General features: G+C 39.7%; 1 protein-coding gene across 1 annotated transcript in view; it reads left to right on the forward strand.

Moving 5' to 3' along the window:
• The window catches only part of LOC145978231 (acetylcholinesterase-like), a 176947-nt gene that overhangs the window by 61301 nt on the left and 88259 nt on the right, over window positions 1-27387 (forward strand). The window contains exon 2 of the mRNA XM_083110706.1: window positions 15163-15305. Within this exon, the coding sequence (XP_082966832.1) occupies window positions 15163-15305 (143 nt within the window). The remainder of the gene's footprint in view (window positions 1-15162; window positions 15306-27387) is intronic.

The raw sequence follows: 27387 nt of genomic DNA on the forward strand, positions 1-27387 counted from the left end.
TTCAAACGCATCCATACAACGCGCGAAGTGTCGACTAAGCAGCTTAGAAAAAGTGTAGCAATCCTGGAGAGCCAGGGATGCGGAGGAGGCAAGGGGAAGACTGGACTGTTTTCTTGACGAGAGCTATAATGGATTCGGAGTAGTGCCACAATCAACCAGAGCTTATCCAAGGATCAGGTACGCATTGTAGAAGAATAGGAGTAAAGAATTTGGAGCAGTACCACAAATAACCAGGTCGCCTTGTAATCAAGGGGGCTCGGGTTTGATACCCGGTGGAGGCACATGGTTGGCTTAAAACAATTCAATTCAATTCACAATCACCAGAGTTTATCGATCGTAGTAGTGCACATTTTAGAAGAATATGATTTGATTTTGATTTGATTTGGTGTTTTTAACTCCACTTTATGCACAGTAAGGCTAATCGGGACTGGTCCTACGGTTTAAAGTGGGATCTCCTCGGGTATCGAACCCGGGACCCCTTGATTACAATGCGACGACGTAGAAGAATATGAGTAATGAATTTGGAGTAGTACCACAATCAACCAGAGTTTATGATATATTAGGATCACTTAACGTTCTGTATATTAGCTGTATTTTCGAATAGGTATATGCCACCGGTTCCCAAAGTGTGTGCCGCAGTGCTCTGGGACGGCGCGAAATATTCCGCTTATTTTCGCTGAAATGACAGTTACTTGTTAGTTTACACAGGGTTTTAGTACTTTTTATATGTATTTTTCTTTTTATTTGAAATGTATGTTAATTTCTTAACTTAAGGCAAGCAACCTAACCACACTAACTGAGCGTTGCAAGTGTTAGATAGTCCTACATTCAGTGATGTGCGTCTACGCATAAACAACGATAGTCTACATTCTACACATAGACTATGTTATACACGTAGATTACGTAATCTAAGTAAACAACATGGCGAAAGATGATAACTTAGCAAAGAGCGCCTTGGAATTAAAAGAAAATTATATTGCGTATCAGTTACTGATGTGTGTGGAGAACTTTTCATGCTCTTTCTTTCAAATTCGAACAATTTCTCACATAGGAAGAAACCTAATATAGGAAATATTCTAGTGCTTTATGGGGAAGAGACCACTCTTGCCTCACGACTGCCATCTGTTGTTGTTTTTGCATACTATTTATCTTCTTCCGTAGTTGATAAAAGAAGAGAAAAGAATTTTTGTTGTAAATAGGATTCTTTTCATTTCGTTAGGAACCAATATAGTTGAAAATGTCACTTTCATTTCATGAAACCCTTGAAAATTAATTTTAATGCACTTTAGATTGTCTACGCAGTCTATGTAAACTACAACCCAATGTAATGTACGCGTAGATTACGTGTAGACAACGCATGTAGACGTAAACTTATAGTCTACGGCACATCACTGCCTATATTCTGACTTCGGCGCCGAGGAAAAATCTTGAAACACTACGGGCGTCGTGAAACGAAAAAGCTTGGGAACCAGGGGCATACGCTATTGAGGAGATTCTTATGGTGAAAGTTTTGTGCATCACCATAAATATACTTGTACAGGTACAGCGTATGCCTCCGTACAACAGTGATAGAGGACATCGGGTAGATGTATTGTAGCGTTATGCTCGTTGAGACCTGTATATGTGTGTACGTTTGTGGAGAGAGAGAGGAGAGAGAGAGAGAGAGAGACGTGGAGCAAACAAAAAAAAAACATTCCCTACAAGAATTGTTCGAAATAAAGCGACCTATCAAGCACGGTTTACTGTGTAAAATTGTAGAGTCAAGTTGCATGCAAAAGTTCTACTTGGCCCGTCACTATATATGAAACCCTGAGGATAAATACACACCTGACTGCACAATCCCGAATGCAACGACTGCACGAACTGCCAAGATACCAGCAAAAAAATATCGGAGGAAAAATTGAGAATTGGAAGTTGAAACCAGTCGTGACAAACGTCCCGGAAACGAAGTTGGAGTTAGGGTGGAATCATGGCAAATCTCTCCCCGCAAAGGGAAGACAGACGAACCGAAAGATCTCCAAGTAAATACACCGCGAGCAGAGGATCAAGTCCACCAATCACAGTCTCCCATCCCGGACGGAGTCGAAACTGTTCAGTTTCAGAACCGAATATATCCCCGTCTGTAAACTCGCACTTGGTGTAAGACACATCTACCTTGTGATCAATATTATTCCCAAGATGTACAAAGGACGACGCCAAACCCAAGGCCACCATGGTGTAGAGACATGTGATTCGGAGATATATAACACAGTATAAAATTGTCTTAATAGCTTAATTTAGACTGGAAATTATGTTTGGGCTGTATTTATAGTATCGTAACGTATCAATTTTCATGCATTTCGGAATGAAGTGCATGAAAATTCCGGCGTCTATCACCACGTAACGTAGTGCTAATACTACGTTGGGATCGAAGTAGAGACCCTAAGTTGTATCTTGGGTGACGTAGCTATCCATCAGTCATCTCCTGAAAGTTAATACTCGCTTGACCTAAAAGTGAGATGTGCGAAATGAACTAGAAATGGGTTTTGTACTCTCCACGACTGAATCGATATGGACATTGTTAGGAAAAGGATCTTACTTGCCTCCCGTTCGGATGATGATTACTCCCACAGATTGTCTTTTCAATAATGATTGTTACACATCTGACCTACCTGTCAGATTTTACTCCGCACTCCCATCATTGTCCCAAAAACTCTCTTGCAGATCCCACGTTTTCCTCACTATCCACACCGTCTTTCACCATCAACACTCATCGACTGCCCCCTAACGTTTGCGTAATTTCCATGGGCTTCCGGAAGGGGGGGCAAGGGGGGACGGGGCACCCCTTGGAAAATGAAAGTCAACCAAAAATTATGTATTTCACACACAAAATTTCATTTTAGCCACAACAATATGTGTTAATTTTTGCATGAACATCATAAATTCAAATTTAAGCAATGTTTTTTTAGGGAACAACACTCTTTTTGGGGAAAATGTGACTTGTTTACCCCCCGGAAAAAAATACCTTCCTTGCCCCTCCCTGGAAAAAATCCTGCGGACGTCCATGGTAATTTCTTATTAGGCATTCCTTTGTCTGCTAACAGCGGACTTGTCACTTTTACCCAACACCTTGGGTACGATACGGTATGTTCAAATTCTCAAATTTTTAATATTTTTTTTGGGATATAAGAGGTTACATTCCCGTAAGCACACAAAAGTCAACCTCCCTTCCACATGGTGCACCTTGGAAACTCCCGTCTTGCAGACTAACGAGGCTCTGGCGTCAGGACTCACAGCCAATATAATTCTTTGCGAGACATGCGTTTTGTCTTGTCCATATGTGTTCGTGATTGTCTGTTCATTCATCTCATCTTATCACCATTCATACCCACCGTTGCGATTAGCCAAAAGTGGCAGAAAAGCGACGAAAACTAACCTAATTCAAGCAATCAACTTAATTACTTATTTAGCCTTGAATGTTTTTGTATACTTATTCTATGCTCACTTAAGTGGCAGTTCGTTCCTGTCCTCAGCAAATGAAATTAATATATCTCGATGCTACCCCTTTCAGTATTAATAATGTTAACTTTAACATCGTCGCTTTGAAATCAAGAGGTCCCGGGTTCGATACCCGGTGAAGGCACATAGTGGTTTGTTTCCCAATTTAAACTGTATGCCAAGTCCCTATTTATTTATTTATTTATTTTATTTATTTATTCCTTGCTTTGGATGGCGAAGTTAAGGCACAAGCCTTCTCTTCCACTTAACCATCTCTACTTTACATTTTATAAATTGATTTTAATAGCTAACTGTATGTTAAATATATAAAACTAAAAACCTTAAGATACCAAGAAATGAAATATATAAAAACTAAGAACATTAAGATACCAAAAAAAGAAAAACACAAGAAAAAATAAAAGAGAAAGACGCAAAAAACATAAAAAATACAAAACAAAAATACATACACACTAAGTAAAAGAAATACACGTAAAACATAAACACACACGCAACAAACATAGTCAAATTACAGAAAAAGTCGGTGGGTGTTGGTCCTACCAGTTTACACGAAGGTTTAATTTTATTTCCCTGTTTTCAGTTCTGGTAATTTGACTCCAGGAGATGATTTGTTAATTTTGATTTGAATTGGCCGAGAGAAGAAGAGTTTCCCGTCGTTGGGGAGGTCGTTCCACGCTCTGTTAGCAGTGACCGTTAAGGAACGTTGTCTTGTGGGAGGGGATGGCCAGCAGAGAGTTGTCTCTCAAACGGGTGGCAAAGGTGTGTGCTGAACGTAGGGGTTGAAATCGAGAAAGTAGGTAGAACGGCTCTCGTGAGTTTACTATTTTGTAGAGCGCTGTAAGAGCGTGGAAGCGGTGGCCTTACTGTGCATAAAGTGGACTTAAAAACGACCTCAATCAATCAAGAATGTTATTTTAAGTTTCGAACGAAAATTCTTTATGTTGTTCGATTTCGAGAAGAAATCATTTTTGCAAACTTACAATAATTAAGTTTCTTGTGAGGTTATAGTGAAATAACATGATAGTTGCGTGAAGCATCAGATAGTGAAATACAAAATGAGATTTTTTTTGGAAGATCGTGACATTAGTGTTGTTTCTGTATTCCTATCTTGAATTTTAAACAATAATTATATTTACTGTTGTTATTTGCTATTAAATAAATTAGATAGTGCAATACAAAAAGTAAACATTATAAGTTTATATAGTTTATGGGGAAAAGGTATAAGGAATTGTGTGTATTATTATTTCCATAATCTAGCAACACCACAAAATAAAAATGCAAATACGAGTCGGAAATTTAATGCACTGGTCTGATTTGATGGAAACATTTAGAACTTGCATCGCAAGTTCATCCTGTCTCAATTAAGGATCCGAGTTGTTTTAGCGATATGATGCGCAAACTCTTATAAGTATTAATCTCTCGTTCTGACTACGGAAAAACTAGAGTTAGTTTAATTAAAGAGGCCGCTTCGAGGACGGAGTTAATAAACATTTCACCACCGAAAGTTTAGGGTATAATCCCTTCCCAGGGTTGGTTTTCTCTACTTTATATTCTTCCGCTCTCCTTTTTCATGTGTAGCGGCGAAAGAATATTTGCTTTTAATTTCCCAGTGCTCGTTTAATGTGACTGCTGGGAATCTATTCCCCATCCAGCCCTTCCGAACACCCCCAACCCCTGCGTAGTGGATTTTGAGGCTGTTTTTATTTCATGCCCCTCCACGAGGAAAGGGCAAGAATCGGTAAATCAAGTCTAGCGGTAAAAATGGATCGTCGAATCGAGTCATGGTCAATTCTAAACCGTGCGCGTGTGTGTGTGTATTCGTCGAGAAATTGAAGAAAACATGGCCAATCTAGTCCGGAAAAAGGTAGGTTTTTTTTGTATTTTTTTTTATTTTTTTTTCCGCGAACTCACTACATTTGCTTGATTTGTTTTATTTTACTTTGCTTTTCTGCCACTTTTGGCTAATCGCAAAGATTATATGAAGCGACACTCCCAAAGAACACGCATGCCCAGGCCGGGATTCGAACCCGTCACCCCTGGCGTCGTAGCACGCTGTGCTAACCACTCCGCCACGGAGGCCGGTTACAGAGAGAGCCTCAGTAGAGTGACGCGGAAAATGATAATTAGCACCCGCATAATTATGCAGTTACACTTTTTTTTCTGTTAACATTTTTAGATCATATTGGTGAAATTGGAATGTCGATGTTGCATGTCGAATTGAGGCCAAACAAATGTGCATTTTAAAGTGCATATGTTTACATATTTTACTCCATAAGTAAATATATGCACATATTTCTTGGGATTTTAATATTTAATGCACATTCAATACACATATTCCTTGACATTTTCATATTTATTACATATATATACACGACGGAATAAATGACTCAGAACAGAAATTGCCTTGAAATTGTTCAGTTCAGAGACACTTCTTTGGAAACTATGGTAGGATCACTAGGGGGCGCGGTGAAGAAAAATATGTCTTCCCTTTTGGAGAAAAACTCAGTGTACAAGACAACTTAAACATTTAAAACGGTGGTGATAAGTGCAGGTAATAGTTCCGACGCCTTGGAGACAGTGCACACCAGAAGATTTGTGCAAGTCTAAATATGCACCATTACTTCGTGCGAAGCGGAAAGATAATTTCGTCATTACAAAGTTCTGTTACGCGATAACAGAAGTTCAATATTTCAAAATTTGAAACATACCGTATTTGCCGGCGTATAAGATGGAGCCCCTTTCTTTGGACACATTTTTTATAATTAATGTATATTTATAATATAATGGTATAATATTTGAAATATGAAGTGATATGTAAGTCTACTTTCAAAGAATAACTTACCTAATCTAACTAGGAAAGAATACATTTTAATCTTCTCCGCCATACACCTCAAGGACTTAGAACAGTGAAAATTTTCAGAAATGGAGGTAATCAAAAACTGAGTATCGGCATATAAGACGCACCCAGTTTTCAGACCTATTTTTAAGGGTAAAAAGTGCGTCTTATACGCCGGCAAATGCGCTATTTGTTGTTCCTTACTGCTACGGAGATCGTGCATTGGAAAAGCAACTGTAGTATGTTGTATTTCTGTTGGTTTGTCTGACTTGAGCAATTTGTTTTGAAATCAAAATAGGACAGAAATGATGATAATATGATTTATTTATTTATTTATTTGAGAAATCCTGAATACAGAGAGGATCCATTTTATATCAGGATATCAACAGCGAGAAAAATAGAAATTAACAAATGAGAAGCACGCACACATATGTAACAAGAATAATACAATAAAAATAATAAAAAAATAAACAATAATAATAAAACAATAACAAGGGTATAACAAATATTAATTTCTCTTCAGCTGCTTGATGCACGCATTTCTGAAAGCCTGCTTAGATAGATGGAAGCCTGGAGGATCAACTAGTGTATTGTATCTTGTTTGTAGCCTATAGAGAAATGACCTTTGTTCTAGGGATAGCCTTGAGGCTTTTGTGTAAAAGAAGTTGTTGCATTTGCTGTTGGTACGTGGGATCCGGATGCGAAGATGTGGCAAGAGTTCGTTAGTGAAAAGTTGTCCATTCATGATTTTGAAAAGAAATGTTAGATCTGAAACTTGACGGCGAAGGGACGGATCGTGAATTTGAAGAGTGGATAGAATTTCATGTTTGGAAAAGTTTTCAAGGGCTGGACATCTATGTTTGACAATTCTGATAAAGAAATTTACCGCTTTGTTTGTTCTCTTTATATTGCTATCACAGGCCATAGACCAGATACAGGAACCATATTCAAGAATAGGTACTACGCACGATGTAAAGTAGGTTTTGAGGGCAGAAACATGTGTGATATCTGTAAATCTGTAAATTAGCCCAAGGGTTTTCATGGCTCTCGAAGTTATGTTATCTATGTGGTGGCTGAAAGTGAGTTTGCTGTCGAAAATGACTCCAAGATCTTTGTGCTGTTGTACGAACGGGATGATTTTGTTGCATAATCTATAGGATGGTGCTGTAAAATTGGATTTGAGGGTAAACCTCATAAAAAGAGATTTCTCGGGATTTAGTTTCTTTGGTTTCAGTATATACTTCTGTATTTTTAAATACATATAGGCTAAATGTACATATTTTACTGTTTTCATTACATAATTATCCGGACTCTGGTGATGACATTTTCAAAGCAGGACGTATAAGTGTATGTACAAACTATGTTGGGTAATATGTACATTTCCTATTAATGTATTCAACTAGAAAGAGAATGTAATAATATACTTAGTAAACCGGATAAACGGTTCCTTATTTACCAAACAAGTAAAATGTGATTATCAATACTAAATGTACAACATTTTTATATGCTCAATTTGCATTTATAGAACTTTTACTATGTTGTACGTACGTCTTGCATGCTTTAAGTTTATAAAAAAAAAACATGCGACAAATTTTCCCTTATTACATCTTTACCCGCCTACCATTCCCAAACTATAAAAGATAGTTTTTGCCCATTACGCAAGTTACAGTAGCCCAAATTAACGCTACATTGGTTTTAAATTGTAAATATTCCAAACGCTTTTACTGCCTGCGCGTGCGCTAACTGGACGAGTCCACTGGCAAAAACAGGGGTGACGGCTGCAAGTGGAACGCAGGTGGGAATCATATTCTGTGAAAATCGTCTGCTCCTGGATTACAAATTAAATTCCGAATGTAGTAACGTCGACTTAGTATAAAAGCTACTGACTAATAAACAGCAGAAATCATACAAATGAAATATTATCTGTAACCTACTTCCCCTTTCTCTTTTGGATTCGCCCACTTGAACTAGGAAGATCTTCTGTGGTCGCACTGAACCAGCTTTCCGCTAGTTAGTGATTACTGAAAATTCGAAAGCTGTTACATGCTACTTTCATGCGATAGATTGCTGATTTGAAGTACGCAATTGAGATTATCACGTAAGGCAAGTCTTTTGATCTACTAAATGTTATTCTTTTATCTAAAATAGTTTCTAAGTAATGGATAGGTATTGATTGGGTTCGATTGATGACCAGAGCATACAAGGTGCGGGTTAATCTACAATACATGGGTCACATCAAGTTGATAGACAGACAAGAGTGTTTAATAAAGGGATTTGTTTCAGTTTCTAGGTCACCCCGATGGCGTAATGGTCAAGTCGTGGCCTTGTAACCAAGGGGACGAGGGTTTGATACTTGATGGAGGCACATAATGGTTTCCATCCAACTCTAAACTGTATGACCAGTTCCTATTAGCCTCCCAGTGCATACAGTAGAATTAGTGGTTTTACTTCGCTTTTCTGCTACTTTTGGTTAAACGCGAAGATGAGGATGAAAGGTGATACGATGAAATTGGTGCAGAGACAAACACAAACAAGCATAGACACGCGATAAGATTAACCCCATACAGGATTATACTGGCTGTGAATCCAGACGGCCAAGACTCATTACTTTGCAAAATGCAGACCAAGGTGTACAGGGTGGCTCAATAAGTCACTTAACACCCTCAGTACAAGGCCACTGCTGCATGAAATGTGAAAATGGCGATAACCAATCATTGCCTGGCCAAGGGGGAACCACATTGACGCCACCCACACGATCGGCGGCCATCTCGATGTCCGCCATCTTGAATTTAACTTCAGAATTTTAAATGGGAAGGGGGTCGTACGACATATCAAAATGGGCTAGAATTTCACGAGAAATGCAATGGTGAAGGTTTCTTCGACGTATCTTTAGCCATTAAAAAGTTATGACTGAATTCTTGTACCAATTTGCTCCTTTTCGAGGTGTTAGAAAAATGCCTTAAAATTTGTTTAGCGCATCGGTAATGCATCGAGATCAAAGTGACGTCTAGGGAGAGAAGTTCGCATGCCATTGCACACGATTTTAATCGGATACATCCATGAAGAGCTGCACATTATAAATGGTTGTCGCGAACAATTTACACTGTGACGCTTCCATTGAATTAAAAGTCCTTCACAGTGGCAAGGCTAATGTTTATGTTCAGAAGGAAGTTCATAAACAGAATATGCGACCCTTGTCATCTGATAACTAACTTTGGACAGAAACTGCTTCATAACGTTCCCATAAGTGTTCTGGTGTTCTTCCCTATTGAAAAAACTCTGTAAAAAGTACCTTCTTCCATAAGCAAGGATGAAAAAACCTGTTTATTTAACAAATCCAAGTAGCCCTAAGCATTTAAGGTTCCGTTGATGGAAAATTGACTAACCAATCGTGTTCCACACTGCACGCCACACCATTAACTTACCAACACTAACCATTCAGCTTTGATCTGTCGAAAATGGGTTATCAGATAAAAAGCATCGAATATTCTGTTTATAAACTTCCTTCTGAACATAAACATTAGCCTTGTCACTGTGAAGGACTTTTAATTCAATGGAAGCGTCACAGTGTAAATTGTTCGCGACAACCATTTATAATGTGCAGCTCTTCATGAATGTATCCGATTAAAATCGTGTGCAATGGCATGCGAACTTCTCTCCCTAGACGTCACTTTGATCTCGATGCATTACCGATGCGCTAAACAAATTTTAAGGCATTTTTCTAACACCTCGAAAAGGAGCAAATTGGTACAAGAATTCAGTCATAACTTTTTAATGGCTAAAGATACGTCGAAGAAACCTTCACCATTGCATTTCTCGTGAAATTCTAGCCCATTTTGATATGTCGTACGACCCCCTTCCCATTTAAAATTCTGAAGTTGAATTCAAGATGGCGGACATCGAGATGGCCGCCGACCGTGTGGGTGGCGTCAATGTGGTTCCCCCTTCGCTAGGCAATGATTGGTCATCGCCATTTTCACATTTCATGCAGCAGTGGCCTTGTACTGAGGGTGTTAAGTGACTTATTGAGCCACCCTGTACTACGTGGAAGGGAGGTTGATATTTGGGTGTCTCAAAAAAGGATCACCCCCTTACACAAAGGTTTCCATTCAGCTTTTACATATTAGCACTGTATTGATTAGGGTTGAGCCGATGCCGATGTATCGGTATCGGAAAGTATCGGTTGGAATTTATCTACCGATATTGAATATTCTAAAGCAAATTTCTTGGTAAATTGATGCATATAATTGGAGAAGAGAGAGGTAAGGATATTCCGTCGATTTCTGGTTGGTTGCGGCGGTTGCAGAGTTAGTTGTTTAGTATAATATAATTTAGATTACAGGATTTTCATTTTTAATAATGTTGCCCGGCTAAATTCGTGCCAGCTGCCGCGGTTAGACGTGGGGGCATAAATCAGATCAGATCGCTTTGAGAGGGAGTAGAGTTGGAGGTATTGAGGGAGAAGGGGAGTTCGAGACTCTGCGTGCCCGAACAGGGTAAATTACATCTTCCCTTGTGTATAAGGGTTCATAAACATATTTCGTTTATTTAATCTGTTCAAGTGTGTACCCTTACGCAGTTCTTTTGGGGACACGTGCTAAGCGACATCGCGCTGCGACGCCAAGGGTCCCGGGTTCGAATCCCGGTCGGGCTTGGTTGTTTGTGAATGTCCATTCATCAATTTCATCATTTCATCACTCCTCCCCATATTCGCAAATTAGCCAAGAGGCACAAAACGCGAAGTAAAATAAACTAAATCAAATCAAATCAAATCAAACGTGCTAAGCGAGTGGCAAGCCGTTAGGGCTACGTTACGAATATCATACATTCTAGTCTGCGAAAGTGTCGAAGACAGATAGTCTCGATTTTACACAGGTCTGTCTCGTCTCAATTGGCGAGAGTCTCGGTCTTTTGAGAAGTTACTTGTTTATATACGCAATAAAATTTTCAGGAAAAGTAACAAGCTTAAGGGGGACAAGGCATTTTGGGCCTCCGAAAGTAATTGAGAGGTGCGAAGTTTCTATTCCCTTACTATGAATAATGGAGAGAACTACAGTGTATATCACCAACCTCCGTGGCGTAGTGGTTAGCACACCGTGTTACGAGGCCAGGGATCCCGGGTTCGAATCCCGGCCAGGGCATGGGTGTTCTTTGTGAGTGTCCCTTCATCAATTTCATCATATCATCCTTCGTACTTAGACAGAAAAAGCGAAGTCAAATACACGAAATCAATACAGTGTGTATCGAACTGAAGGACCAAATTTTGGAGAGCACGTTAGCCAGGGAAACGAGCAACTGGTTTGAACATGCTCGCAATCGATCGAGATTAAGCCAAATTGCACAAAAAGCAACAGAAGAAAAGGACACACAGAAACATCATTGCTATGCATAAACTAATCCAGGTACCCTACACAAGAAGAAGAGAAGCTGTTGCTACAGGAAGATTTTCCTCTGCCGCTTTGCTTAGTTCCTGAGGGGAAAAAATACACTTCCAGCGAAGTCCCCTTCAAGTTAATTTGCACCCGCCTTCATTCAATATTGCCATTGCCAGCGTCCTAATGACAGTCTTTTGTTCTCAGATCTTGCCGATCCGCAATTTTCCGTCTCACCTCCCGACCAATCAACAAAGCCGAAGCTGTAATTCGATGAGGAGCTAAACAAGAAGGGGGAAGGTCGTCCGGGAAACGAAGGGCAAACAAAGGGATGGTTGTCGAAGGGAAGCACAAAAGCATCTTCAGGGGGGGCAGGAAATAAAACAATTGACCTTTTGTTCCCTTGTGTGTGTATTGAGCGGAAGTAGAGGTTTCTCTAGGAAGAAAGTCATCATATTTTCCAGAATCTTCGTTTTGGTTCACGCTTTCAGTGAGGCGTATCTGTCAAGTGCACACAATCCGAGATTGAGGTTTCTGTATAACGTTCGTATCTATTCGGCTAGTTGAAGGAAACGAATGCTTTGCCCTGTATGCAATGTTACGAAGTACGCCCCTGCACCTACACAATAAAGCTTATCAGTAAGGAAGTTGTAAAAACGTCTCGAAGGAACACAGCATCTGCTATACAGCGTGTCCTGCAGGATTCTAAAAGGCTACAACTTTAAAGCAATACCTTATACAACTCAATATTTTTTTTATTTACAAAGAAGAAAATTTAAAATTTTGTTCTGCTCATACTGCTGCATAACGTGTGTGCAAATGATCACGTGAATCAAAGGTAGCGTCGATGCAGGGAAAAGAGGACACACACTTTAGCCAGCAAGATCACCAGACCTTACGCCTTGCGATTACTTAGCTGTGGGGCAGGGTGCGAGATCACTGCAGATTGGTGGAGGGAGCAGACAGACACACACACACACTTTATATATATACAGGGGCGCCGACTTGTCAAAATTATTGGGGGAGGGGCTCTGATCACTGAAATAAATTTAAAGTTTTTCCCTTTTTAAAGTTTTGTCCTTAGTGTTCGGAATCTCGTAAAAGCCCATGAATTCCTCAAAAATATTAAAATTTTCATTTACAGTTCGAATGCAAAATGTCAATTGTTCACGGATAGATATGTCACAAGTTTCGTCAACCATAATACCAAAATATTCCCGACTTTTAATATTTGCTACCACGGAGCGCAAAACAGATCTCCCTAATATATCAATGATCTCGTTCTGAATGTCATGTGAGAGCCATTTGTAGCCCGAAAGTCCCATCCACTACCCTAGTTCATGCACATCGTCTTTTGAAACTCTTTTTAGTAAAAATATTAACAATACTCATAAGTATATACTTAGTATATAATAATAAGTCATGTGTTTTGCTGTCTCTGGTCATAGCCCCCCCCCCTCAAGTTGATGGTTTAGTTGTCTGAGCCCCCCAAAGTTGATGGTGTAGAACATTTCAAATGTGTATTTAAAGTTAAGTTCATGTGGCACAATTCAGAGTAAACTTTACAAGAGAAGCAAAATAATACATTAGATTATCTTAAGCAAAATTATGTGGGGGGGATCTTTGCCCCCACATCGATAACATTGAGGGGGGTCGAGCCCTCCAAGCCCCATGGAGTCGGCGCCTATGTGTGTGTGTGTGTGTGTATATATATATATATATATATATATATATATATATATATATATATATATAATGTCATTAAATATGTGTCACTTATTAAATAATCAAATTACGTATATTATATAATATATTATAAATATCGACTGTCCATCATTCAAAATTAATTGCAAATTGAAGATTTTAGTATACTACTAATACCTGACTAAGGAGGTATATACCCTTATCTGTGTTTAGTTTCCTATATAAAATTCACTTCTAAGTGTTATTACGTGTTCTTTTAATATATGTATATACTTTGCGGTAGCTAACGAAAGGCGATGAGAAATGGAGAAGAAATAACAAGTCGAACTAATTTCAGTGTTCTGGGGATTGCTGGGTTTAGTGTCCTTAGAGATGAGGCTCTTTGTTGTCCATTCTTTGCGGATGTTTTGGATATAATTCCAGTAAAGTATATTCGACTCCCAAACTAATTGTTTATGTTTGTTGTTGAAACAAAACTCTACCCCCGGAAAAGATTGGTGGAGGCGGGGGCCATGGCGTTGGTGGGGGGGGGGGGGAATCTGTCAAGACACAGATTTATGTACAGAAACCGTCAGATCTTGACCACCTGAAGTTCAAGATACATGATGTGGTTCACAACATTCCGGACGAGCACCGCCAGAACGCAATTCTCGGATTCGAACGAAGATTGCAAGAGTGGTTGGGCGTGAATGATGCCCAGCTGGAGATCTGTCGATGAACCAAACATTAATTTTAAAGTTTCCTCTGTGTAACAAACAATATATCGTTGTAATGAACATTTAACTTTAAAATGTATAGTGTTTTAGAGTCCTGTAGGACTTTTAAAACGCACTGTATTGTATTTGTGCCAACTCTGTATTCATCAAAAGAAAGTCGAAAGAGTTTGCGGTGGTGCACGTAAGAAGGACATTTTACAAGATTATTTGTGTCTCTAATTTTGTGGAACTAGGTTATCTTAAGTGTTTGCAGATTAGGGATATGGCGAAGGAGGAAATTTACCGATTACGACGCCAATATTTATCCGATTCCGGTGAAATGATTATTTAACATAAGTGGATTCACAATGCAGTTTTCAAAATTTCTCAAACTTCACGAATACAGCTTGCCTCTAATAATCGAAGATGAAGTGGGCTAAAATTAAATAATATGAATATGATTCTGTGTTTCAAACTATTAATGATTTGAAGTCTGAAAAAAATAAAGGAATTCTGTCAGATTCACTCATCTGGTGTATCGAGTTAATGAGTTTCTGACAGAATTATTATTGATTAACTAACTAACTCTCTATCCTTCTTAAACCCGAAGGTTTATGGCTGCAGCAACACAAGCCTTCCGCCTGTCCCTATCCTGGGCAAGATCAATCCAATCTTTTCCATCGTCACCGATTTCCTTTAGGTCCATCTGAACTTTATCCGTCCATCTTCGTCTTGGCCTTCCTACAGGTCTCTTACCATAAGGTTTCCCAACAAGAATTCTATCTACCAAAGAAAAACTATCATGTACTGTATGTAGATCACTCAGAGAGTAAATTTTTCATGTCATGTTTCAAAAATGACAATGCTAAAGTTCCTGCACTTTCCCTTAAGTCAGTCTTCTATCGTCCTTTAGTCACGTGCTTAGCTACTGTTATCCTAGCTTTGTTCTTATGCATATTCCAACCATCTCGCTTGATAGTAACAAGTAGATGGATGGCTTAGAGGGGAACTACTGCTAGGCCTTGCTCTACTGAGTACTCCCGCATTTTTTTCCTTCCAGGTACCTACTTCATCCTCTACGACTTCATGAAGTATTTCCAGAAAGACACTGCCAGCTTTCTCAAGAGGGATGCTTTCATCCAGATCATCAACGACATCTTCCTCGACAAGACCCCGCTGGAACGGGAAGCCATCATATTTCAGGTAAGTGGAAGTGAGATATTGGAACTAAAGATTGGATAGCACTGATAGTCTTTCTAGTAGATGAAACAGGATTTGTGATTTGCTTGCACGAACTCTTTGAGGATGCACATAGGTCGAATAGTAGTAAAATATCTTCATACTTGTAACTGAAATTGGCAATCTTGTATGTATGTTCGGTATATGTAATGTGTGTGTGTCGCTGAACAACACGGACAAACCTTCACAGCGCGTTGAAAACAAGACAAACAACTTTTCCTGCTAACGTTTTTTTCTCGTTAAAGCATAGTTTAGAAGATATCAGCCATCAAATAACTATGGGTGCGTTCCGAAAGTCATAACGAAACGAACGAAAGTAACTGGGCTCGTCAATCTGGTGCAACCAGTTATTTTACAGACTTATGGGACGCTCTAGACGAATGCGCATGCGCAGCGTTTTGTTTATAGATAGTCGCCGCATGGCATCAAACGGAAGGCATGTCCCTTCTGGCAGAAATAAACTCTACTGCGGACACTGTTACTCATTTTAATCACATTGTAAGAACAGTTGAGGCACACTCATCTTGTGCATGTTGCTTCATATCGCTCTCTGTTAATATTATGATACAATTCCCGAACTAGTGCAGTTTGAAGCCATCGTGCACGCGCGTTGTCTGCAAGCAGCAGACGATTCTCACCTAACAAACCAGCCTCCTGGCCCGTGCGTTTGGTGAATCTCGTTCTTGCACGAGACGCACGGAAAGCAACTTTTGGGACAGCGTAATGAACGTCACGAAACGCACCAGAGCACTTATGGGACGACCAGTTACCATAACTCATTTAACGCGTTAAACTATTGCGACTTTCGAAACGGGCCCTATATTTTCTATTCCGTATGTAAGCAGCCAAGCGACACCTATATCAGAGAGAGACAAAAACACCTCAATGGTCAAGTGTGTTCAATGGTGGACTCACAACCCATCCACCAATGTTCTGGAATAGAGTGTCATTGGCCCCGTCTAGTTTGTTGCACTTCTTGACACTAGGTGCAGTGCAGGTGCATCCCGGTGTCAGGCTGGTGCAAGGCAATGACGTTCAACCAACTAAACAAATAGCGGTGTTCAATTTCAGAAGATAAGATGAGTGATGATATGAAATTGATGAAGACCGGGGTTCGAGCCCGTGACCACTAGAGTCGTAGCACGCTGTGATAACCAGTCCACCACGGAAGCCGGCTGGAAGGGTTTACAAGACAGAGACGGAATTCATTAATGGAAACAAATTTTCTTAGTAAAGCTTCTCTCTTCACTCCCAAAAAACGTAAATTTTATCGTAATAATACACAAATAATAGAAACACATTAATACAAAAGAACTTCCAAATCCCAGAGAGTAGCTATCATTTTCTAGACAGGAACGTGACAATCAGGAATGCAGTGTCAGACATTACCTAAGCTCTTACGGGTCACCAGCAACGTAAACGTGTAAACAGCTGAAACGCAGGAAGAGGTGTCTGACTCCGCATTGCTTAGTAAAATCCATCTCAATAAATATCTGGGACGATAGAGTGCAACGTCCCCCGGTTGTACACCAGGCGTCAAAAAGTTAGTCCGCTACTCCTTTAGTCGGGAACATGAGAATCTTTGCAAATCATCAGGGCTTGCTGGGTAGAAAAGAAACACAACACAGTATTCAAAGTTAAACGCAGTTTTATAATCACTTATATTTCCTATCGTATGTGGACTTACAAGCAAGATACAGATTTCCTTACGTTTCTGCCTGAAGAGGAACAATTCTATAGAATATTAAATCGCATCACAATCACTAAACACACTTGCATATAGAATTAACGTTGGACAAGACAAACGCAAATACACGAAAGTTTCTGTACTTAAGTATAGCCAGAATGAAACGAAAATAATTACCAATTACACTATTCGGGCATTCCATTAACTGTTACCACGTTTCTGTTGATTTTTCACCTTCATCTGTTTTCTAACTGAGTCTGTCGTCAGGTGAAAAACATTCAGGTGGGTTCACTTCCTCTGCTGAGAGGAACACGAACAGATTATGACGTATTTCTAAACATATACACAAGTTCCAACCACAACTGTATCAATCTAACTATAGTTGTCTGTGACAGCTTGCACTTTATTTGAAGCCACAAACATTTTAAAAATCTTAACTTCTTACAAATATAAAACCTTAAACTCTCAGGTTCGTTACAAGAGGTCATTAGTTAATTTTGAGCAGTCAGAGTGTGCAGAATAACGATCAGTCAGTGGGTCGCAAGCCAGACTCTCTACACGTTGTACAGTCTCACGCATAATACGTCACGGTAGAACTTCACGTCTAGCAGATAGAGACAGCATTGACCATGCTGGTCCAGTCTATGAGGGTATAAAACTCAAGTGTTGTGTTTCGCCATTCATATCTTTACTTCTCGCACGTTACCATTAAGCTCTCCATGAATAGCGAGTACGCCATTGTTGAGGATTAGTGGTGAACGAGCTACACTACCAAAATTCGATCCCAGTTCCTTAGCTTCTCTTTTTACTCCCAAAAGAAGTAAATCTTATCATGAACATATGCAACCATGCTGCACCGTTTCACGATTGCTACTGATGGACTTATTTTCCAACTACGATAAGCAAATTATAGACTTAATAATCACGTAAATATCCGCTTAGTATGTCTGAATAAGCCGTACAGTAAATAACTTTGAATTTCAAACATCTTGCAATATGTATGGTTTTCCATTGGCACCAATAGATGTTATGGAGGAGGAAAATATGCTTACAGTAAGGAAACTCCAGGCCTTGGACCGTACTATGACCTACCATGCACGCTCTTAGCGGTGAAATATGGAACCAGCGGTGTGCGAGATATTCGAATAAAATCTTATGGACATCAGGCCTTATAATGACAATATGTTCCGTGAATTCCAAACGATAAAATCACGAAACCAGGGAGTTCTTTTAGAATAACCCTGTATAAGATGTGTTATTACAGACACACGTGTACGATAATTCCTAAAATGTAAGTGTACGGCCTTGGACACAAAATATGGTCTATTTGACATTTTGGGTATGGTTTTGATGCCCTGAGTGGGTGTTGGTGGTAACCCTACCTTCCAAATGGCTCCAAAGCAAATGACCAGCGGCGTCAAATCGAAGGATCGTTTGTTTTCTCTCTAGAGCACTTATGCAAACTGAAATAATCACGCATTTAGCGAAACGTGGGTTTCACAGAACACAAATTACCGTAATAAATCTTCGCTACATGCACCATGTGTTTGGCTACGTGACTACATTTGTCATGGCTGACAGCTGACGAATTATAATTTTAATACACGCTGTAGTTCCTATCGGAAAACCCTATAGTTTATCAAAGTCTCGAAGGAGAACGAGAATCTCGATTTTACTTAGGTCTTGTCTCGTTATCAGGATCGTCTCGACAAGTCTGAAAGTGGTCTCGTTTCTGTCTCGATTTTTCAACGTCTCCTTGATCTCGACGCCCTTCGAGTCTCACACCCTCGAGCGTATAGAATTGAGGCGCTCAGAATAATAACGACAGATCCCAACCGACCTCGAAGTTGAAGTATCAAAAGAATTGGGATATGCCAAAACTCTCATATTCCACCTTTAAAATTCGTCCGTAAGGAAAATGAAAATATTATCAGTGAAAAAATGACATATCCCAACTGTGTGTGCTTTTGTTTATGTCCGCTACGAGTTCGGTGGCGTTGTAGACAATATGGCAGCGTCCGTGACTGAGTGTGTTGCTATGCCAGAATCTCCGAAAAAAAGGTAAAAAACGAGTGAAAAACTCAAGTGAATGGGTAATAAACAAACGGAAGTTATGCAGAAAACAGTTAAAACAGTATTAGTTCAAACTTTGTCATCAGAAAAAAAAGATGTCGATGGTGCTCTTCTGCTTTTACGTAAGGTTACTTCCATCATTGCCGGCCCCCGTGGCAGAGTGATTAGCACATCGCGCTACGACGCTAGGGGTCCCGGGTTCGAATCATGGCCTGTGCATGGATGTTTGTGAGTGTCCATTCATCAATTTCATCATATCATCACTCATTCCCATCTCATTTCGCAAATTAGCCAAAAGTGGCACAAGAAGCAAAGCAAAATAAAGCAAATCAAACAATGAATCAACTTCCATTATTGTGGAACATGATAATCCTGATATTGTAAAATTTAGTTTTTCTTATTCTGACATTGACGTGCATCAAACAGTTAATTTTAGGAAACGAGGTAAAACTTTAGATGTTTCATTGTTTAAGTTACAGCAGAAGTACAGTGAACAGAGAAAAATTAAGAAAGCTAAATACAATGACCTGGTGCAACTATTGAAATATATACCACCCGTCTATCATGAATTTTATAAAAATCTTGTTCATGATGGTGTTGATGTTGAAGAAAATGTGTAAATCTGGGAATGGAGCTGGATTAATATATGTTAAATAAAGGTAAACTCAATAAATAAGTTTTACGCTATTTTTTCACTTGTGTATATTTTTCCCTAGTAATCAGCACAAAATCTGTGAAACTATTAACCACAATGGTTCAATAATTTGCAGATAAACTTGAAAAATCATATTTAAAAAAAAATAATACGTCATCATGTTAAAAATCTCCTGAGTTTTGAAATTAAACAGAAAATGTATGTAAATATTATTGTCATATTAATATATTTTTTCGTTCTGACGGTTTCAGCCCACAATAATCTATTTTTCATTTTTATATGTCACTACATCTTAACAATGTGATGATGACTGTTCACTTAAGTTTCAATTTCACTGAGTCTTTTACTTCACGATCCGTATTTGAGGACTCACTACCACAGACAAATTACGGTTATACGAGTACGTGTACTACTGGGCTTGGAGCGTATAGCGCACGTTTTGCCTGTTCGAGCATTATTCGCTCGAGCGAAGAAGCAGACAATTCCGTACGCTATCTAGCGTCGCCCGCGTGAACTATTTGGCGCTCGAACGAAATCATCAGTCTAGTCTCTACATTTTGGCGACAGAGGCGATAAATCTTGCCTAGACGTTTGTTTTGGACTAGTTGTGCGACAGAAAGACTGTGCGGTGACGTTTAATGTTACAAAAGTAACCACAAGTGCGCAAAAGATTTAAGACGTCCAACTGAAACGTATTACAACTAGTTGCTTCACAGAGCAGCAGTACATAAATTGACATGTTCAAAAGGGGAACACCAATCTCTTCCAAGGGTTGTTTCAAAGAAAAGGCAAGTAACTCAGGCAAAAGATAGGCCGTGGAAAGCAACTCAAAGAAGGTAGAGAAACAAAGGAGTCTGGGATGCGAAGGGAAAAAAGGGCTCGCTAATTGTGAACCTGGAGAATCTGCCCTTAAGGGCTTTAATCTGCTATGATTCGGAAGCTGGCCGCAAGGGTTGAATTTGGAGCGTTCTTTGTCCTTGTGTGGCGTAAGGAATGGGAATCGCCTCTTTATTTCTTTTGGTAATTATACTCTCTCTTTTGTTCTCGGTGAAAGCCAACGTCAAGCTGATGTATGACGACTTGTCCCGAGCGCGGGAAAGGTCAAAAGTGCACGCGCTTTTTGATTGGTTCTTAATAACAGAAGACTGTATAAAGGTGGATAACTCCTTTTCCTAAATCTTCCAAAGAGGGCGCAGATCACTTTCACCCAAATATCCAATATCGGTTAACACTTTATGTATCAAAGTTATAGGGGAATATATTTTAAAGATCTTCTAGTAGTGGAGGCCAATTAAACGGTATATTGAATATACTCAATGTTTTTCGGCATAGATGGAGCTACAGGGTGACTGACGGTGTACCCAGACACACCATCATGGGTCACTGTTTGCTTTTCCCCTTTACAATCAGTTCGTGTAGAAACAGAATTTTAAAAACACTAAGTCCAAAGATTGTCAGTATGATGAAATAGAGTGTGTGGCCTATGTATCACCAAATATGAATAATTTGCAATTCGGAGAACAAAAGAATTTTGAGAAATATGCTACTAGCTAGGGTAGGATGGTTAATATTCTCTTGTAATATCTTAATTCTATTTTCTGTATCACATTCCTTTCTCTGGTTTTTCTATTTTTTTCTCTTGCATTGGCAACTTTGTTGCATTCTGAAACACAACAATTCTAACGAGCAGAAGTTTACATTGTTACAGCCACTGTCAAAATCAATTATCCAGCATGAATTAAAGAGAGAAACTATTTATTTTGTTTGTTTACCGTATAAATAATAGTATCAATATCTCGGACTTAGAAAACTATATTTCCTTGCCGTTATACTTCATTTTCAAACCTACTAAATAATTTATTTCTCATTTTGAACTTTGTGCACACCCGAATCAAAATTTGTAGCTACTCCCATGTCTTTAGGTACAGCCGACATTTACGGTATCTCAGTTATTTCGGCATGTAACAAATACCGAAAACCCGGTATCTAAAACTCAGCATAGGGCAGCCGTACGAACTACGGTGCGTAGATCGTGAGGATTAAACCTGACTATAGAGCGACCACAAGGAAAAAAACCTTCGCCGAAAAGTGTCCGCGCAGCTTTCCCTTCTTCCGTTCAGCTCGGGCCATAAGAAAGCATGCTTTACTCTGCACCTCCCCTCCAAGCGGGAGTACGGTGCACGGGAGTCGCGGGTCTGCGCAAGTTGTTTTGCTTGTGGTTCCACTTATAGTGATGCAAGTAAGCGAAAAAGTGACGTTAATGAAATAAACCAACTATGAAGAGGATTTCTGAATTTCCTCTTTTACAACGTCCTCAATATTCAGCAGCATCTTCCTCTTAAGCTCTAATATTATGTTCTGCACGCTCTGAATATATAAGGACCAAGGTTCGCATCCATGCTTAATTAATATTATTAGTCTCATTCATTACGCGGACCTTGTACAAGAGGCGCTGATATAGGGGAAACCCCACACTCCATTCGGGGTATATGATGCGTGTAATATCATGCATATTAATGACCAACTTCCATCCGTATTTTCCTAACCCGTCCTTTCTCTGCGAAGGTATTTCTCCTCGTAAGCAGATTAAGTTGTAAATTGGGTCTCCCGGCATGCGTGAAATGCCGTGGTAAATCCTAGCTCTTGGTCTCACGTCTCCCGTGGTGCTTAGTGCAGCATCCTCATGGAGCAGCCAGTATGTATATTCATCTATCCAGAGTCCGTAGCAGTAAATTTTGGCTTCTTAAGAAGCAAATAAGTTTCCCGCCAGCAGCGAGGGACTACGCTGTGGTAATTTGATCAAGTTATATTCTTCAATTGATCTTGCAAGCCCTATAGGAGCACAAGGTGATAGATTTGTTATCACTAGAGACCGGATGTTTAGGCACTAAAAACATACAAAATAGGCAAGGCAAGTAAGCACTTATAATTGTCAAAATAGGCAGTAAAATGGGCATTAAAATACAAATAGGCAATAAAAAAAGGCAATTAAATTTAACTCAAAATAATGAAGATAGACGTACAAAAAGAAATAGGTGTTTAAATAATATAGAAACATACCTGTACATTCTTTATAGTTGCTTAAAATAAACCAGGAGCTCACCATTAGAGAGAGACAGCAGTCCAATATTGTACTTAATAAATCACTGCAACCAGGAGTCACGTCAGCCCAAAATTTTCCATTGTATAATGGCTACACACAATAGCCTGACAAAAGAAATTGTTGGCTACTTCCAACCAGTACGCAAATTATTTAAATATACACTTTATCACTGCACACAGGGTTATTTCAGTTAAAAAATTTACACTATACAGGGAGTCCATAAAGTCCTGCAAAAAACTAAAACTCTATAACTTGAAAACTATTAAGTTTATTAACAAAATATTTTGTGTGTACTTACAGCAAGGTTCAAAGTTTATTTCCTGCTTGTTAGGTTCATCGCCAAACCTCCAATTGTGCACCATTCACGTCCAAACACTGTTGCAGTCTTTTTGTGAAACCGAAAATTGCGTGCTGACGGTGCTCTCCTGGGATATTCAGAATCACATCTCTTATTTTTTCTTTTAGGTAATCCAGATTAGGTGGTTTCTGTGAATACACCTCGGTCTTTACATGTCCCCACAACCAATAATCGCAAGGTGCCGAGTCTGGTGATCTTGCAGGCCAAGCTGTGGGCCCTCTTCGGCCAATCCATCTACCTTGAAATTGTTCGTTAAGAAACTGCCGAACTTGTAGGGCCGGGCCTTCACCTTCTTGCGTACGATCATGTGTAATGTTGACTTCGATATTCCCAGTTCCAGTGATCTTCGTTTCAGCGATTTCATTGGATTCCGATGCACGCTGTCCTGCACTGACTGAATCACATCGTCACTCGATCCTGTCCTTCCACTGCGTGGCAAATCTGACACACTTCCCGTTGCCTTGAACTTTTCATACCATCTCTTGATACTTGAATTTGCTGGGGGTGGTTTCCCATGTGTTGTTTGGAACTTTCTCTGCACTGAAACACAAGATTTTAACTCTGCAAACCACAGAACACACTGTGCCTTTTCCTGGATGGACGCCATCTTAAGTCACATGATCACGTCATTACCAGTGCAAGCGTCACTAAGCAGTGTGGCCAGAACAAAACTTTAAACTTCCACCCTTCTCACCCAAAAAATGTGTATTGTTAAACGCAACAGCTAAAAAGTTATAGAGTTTTAGTTTTTTGCAGGACTTTATGGACTCCCTGTATATTCCACACAGCAGTTCGAACTAAGAAACTGTTTAAATGCATTTCAAGTTTGTACTGTACGGTTTGGCAGTCTCTGAATAAGAAGCACTAATTGCGGTTGCACGTCACAACAAGGTATTTCTTCAGGTGATCAACTGACAAGTTATGTCTGCGATCGGACAACACATTTTTTAGAATCGAAAAAAATCTTTCAACCTCCACAGACGTTACCGGAGCATACTTAAAGCACGCGAGAACATGTGGATCTAACTCAGTTTGTATATTTTCACCTTTCAGAACTTGTTGAATTGCCCTTAATTTGTCCAAGTCCTTATTAGCTGCAATAACTCGCTAACTGTTATTTTTAAATTTCTTGGAAGCATCGGAAACTAATCCTGGGAACAGGAAATTGTATGCACCGAGTTCAGTCATGTCCCAATTTTAAAGAAAATGCCTAAAAAAGGCAATATCTGGCATTTATGAAATAATATAGGCAATATCGTATGAAATAGGCAAAATAGGCAAAATTAAATTGCCTTTAAATGAAGCTAATCCCTCCCCCCCCCCTGGCCTTCGCAACATTCGTTTTCATCATATCTCTAACAGGAAAGAATAGGCATTTTGCCTAACATCCGGTCTCTAGTTATCACGCACGGCCATGAAATTAGGCGGGTGGTAGATACGCGCTGTTGCCACGTCGGAGCATAGCCCCTTGTGTTCGGAGGTTCAAGAGAATGGAAGATCTCGTTGTAGAGTTGGTCTTTGTAATCCATGTGACACAAACTGACGGTATTTGCTCGAGAGGTCAGGGATGGCACAAAAGTGCTCGGAGAGAGGCAACTAGGCAACGCAGCTCGGTTGACGTTGCCACACAGTGCGCGGGAACCAGCGACTTTTGTCCTGCTCTCGCTTTGCTTTTCCCATATGTGGCAACAGCGCAATTCTGCCCAGCCGCCTATTTTCATGGCCGTGCCTTTAGTTGCTGCTTTCTGAATTAACGGATCAATCTTAAAAGTTTCAAACTCACATATAAACTTCATATCATACTTGGTACTATAACAATGCATATCGACGCCTTCCCCAAACACATCATGTGTTCGGGGACAACTGACTGGTCGCATTCCGAGCTGGCGGCTAGGAAACAGCGAATCAGCGACCAGTTGAATTTTCTTCGACTGACATCGGGCATTTTCGAGTCACGAGGCACCGAACGATCTTAGCGGGACGAAACAAATGCGCGTTGGATACACCACATGTTACCAAACGTACTGTAAATCGAAATAGTTCTCCGACAACGATATCGTCAGCGCCAGGAAATAAAGGGGGTTAATGGTACAACTGCGCACCTGGTCCTGGACAATGAACTTTCCGGAACGACCACCCACAGATCGGTATGCAACTGGCAAAAACAGAAGTACGCTTGGCAACGTTGCTTCGGGAGAGCGATGTTACCCCTACAACGTTTTATTCGCAACTGACTTTGTTGACACCCATCAAGCCACACGCTCCCCGAAGACGATTAAGGGACAGAAAGAGCCAGAAATAGCCATGAAGGGCAGCCGCCAGCTCGAATGCGACAAGTATTGTATCAATCCACCAATATTTTTTGTTTGACTTTTTTAAGAAAATTTATCAAACTGGCGAACCTGGGCCATGTCAAGCTTTGAGATTTGAATTTTAAATTTTCAAAATGGAAATTTTTTTCGGCAGCGGCAGAACGTATCAATCCATAAGATTATATTTTATTTAAAGCCTCTCTGATGCTTCATGTTGACCAGGGCATTCACTTGTTTATCTCAGTTGTCTCAACCTCTGAGGCATGTAAACAATGCACAGTGTTGTGCTATGCAAACCTCCTGAGGTATTCAGGAAATAGGAAGTTCCATCAGCCTATGGAGTCAGCTGTTTGCATAGTGGCAGTAAAAATCACGATTCGGCATGGAAGAAGGTCTCCATGGCCTGGTTGATATAGAGGTGGGACAGACTGAGAAGGGACGGACCTTTGATTTGGATTGAGGAGAGAGAGGAGCTTACAGAAAGGAGTTGAGGGAAAGTGAGGCGAGGCGCTGGTCAACCTGCAACGAAGTCTACAGAGGACTTAGTTTATTTTATTCTTCGAAATTATCTTCACTCTCCAGACAGACAGGTAATTATCCTAACCCAGCCATGATTCAGGTTCAAAGGTTCATAAAACCCATTAAGTGACCATTGTCTTTTCTAGTTGTTAGTTTTAGTTGCTAGGGGTTTAGTTTTAGCTGTGCCTTTCGCACTGCCAAGTATTAACTCGTCATGTTAATGACGAATGCTCTCATCATCGATGATGAAGGATGAATAAGTTACATCACCCATTGATTAATTGTGAAAGTGACTGGTTCTGATCCCATCATTCTGTAGAATGGCACGGTATAGTTAGAGACACCTTGAGCACGGAGACAAAACCAATCTCTGAGACGTAGATATATATATAGAAACTAAAAACGGTGGTTAAAAGTTCAATAAATTACAAAATAATTGCACATGTGTGCAGCTTTTTCTCAAATGTTTAATGATAATCTAAAAATGGCAAATAATATGAATTTCACATAAGTTGACTGACTGGAGACGCATCTGGCGTTGTCAAGATCCACTGTTCAAAACATTAAAAGGGCCACAGATATTGTGGAAACAAACGAAGCCTACTTCCATACTCCACAGAAACGCTACAAAAGACAGAGGAATATAACCGGAATAGTGTGTCCTGTTTGCAGTGTTTATGATCGTGGAGAATAACCATCAGCTGAAACTTTATTTATCAGAAAAAAATAACTTTCGGTGTTCAATAAAAGCTGTGTCACTAATTTAGCAAATTTAAAGAAAGTATAAATTAAAGTCCAAATATTATTGAGTATGAAGTATACATTTATAACGTAAAAACCTGCCTCCGTTGCGGAGTGGATAGCATTGAGCGCTACGACGCCGGGTTCGAAGCCCGTTTTGGGCATGAATGTCCCTTCATCAATTTTATCATATCATCGCTCATCCTCATCTTCGCGATTAGTCAAAACTTGCAGAATAGCTCAACAGAGCAAGATCGTACTGGCTATAATAGAGCGTCTCGCATTTTCATGTCCCGTCCTATAGTAATAATTAATAATACATATCACCATTACATAAGCTGTGTGTCTATGGAATAACCACAAAACTGTCACAAAAAAGTTGTCTCCTCTTAAAATATTTATGATTTGTTGCATAATTGATGAGCGATGATAAATGTAAACAACACAGCGAGATTGACACTATTATAATAATAATTGTGGTGTAGTCAATAAAAAAATTGTGAAAGAAACCACTTACTGTGCATAATTTTTGTATCAATCAGTCTAAATAAACTCTGACCGGGGTCACTGACCAACTGTACCCCCCTCGAGAATTATG

The sequence above is a fragment of the Lepisma saccharinum genome, chromosome 24, assembly GCF_977018435.1.
Source record: "Lepisma saccharinum chromosome 24, izLepSacc3.1, whole genome shotgun sequence".
NCBI lineage: Eukaryota > Metazoa > Arthropoda > Insecta > Zygentoma > Lepismatidae > Lepisma > Lepisma saccharinum.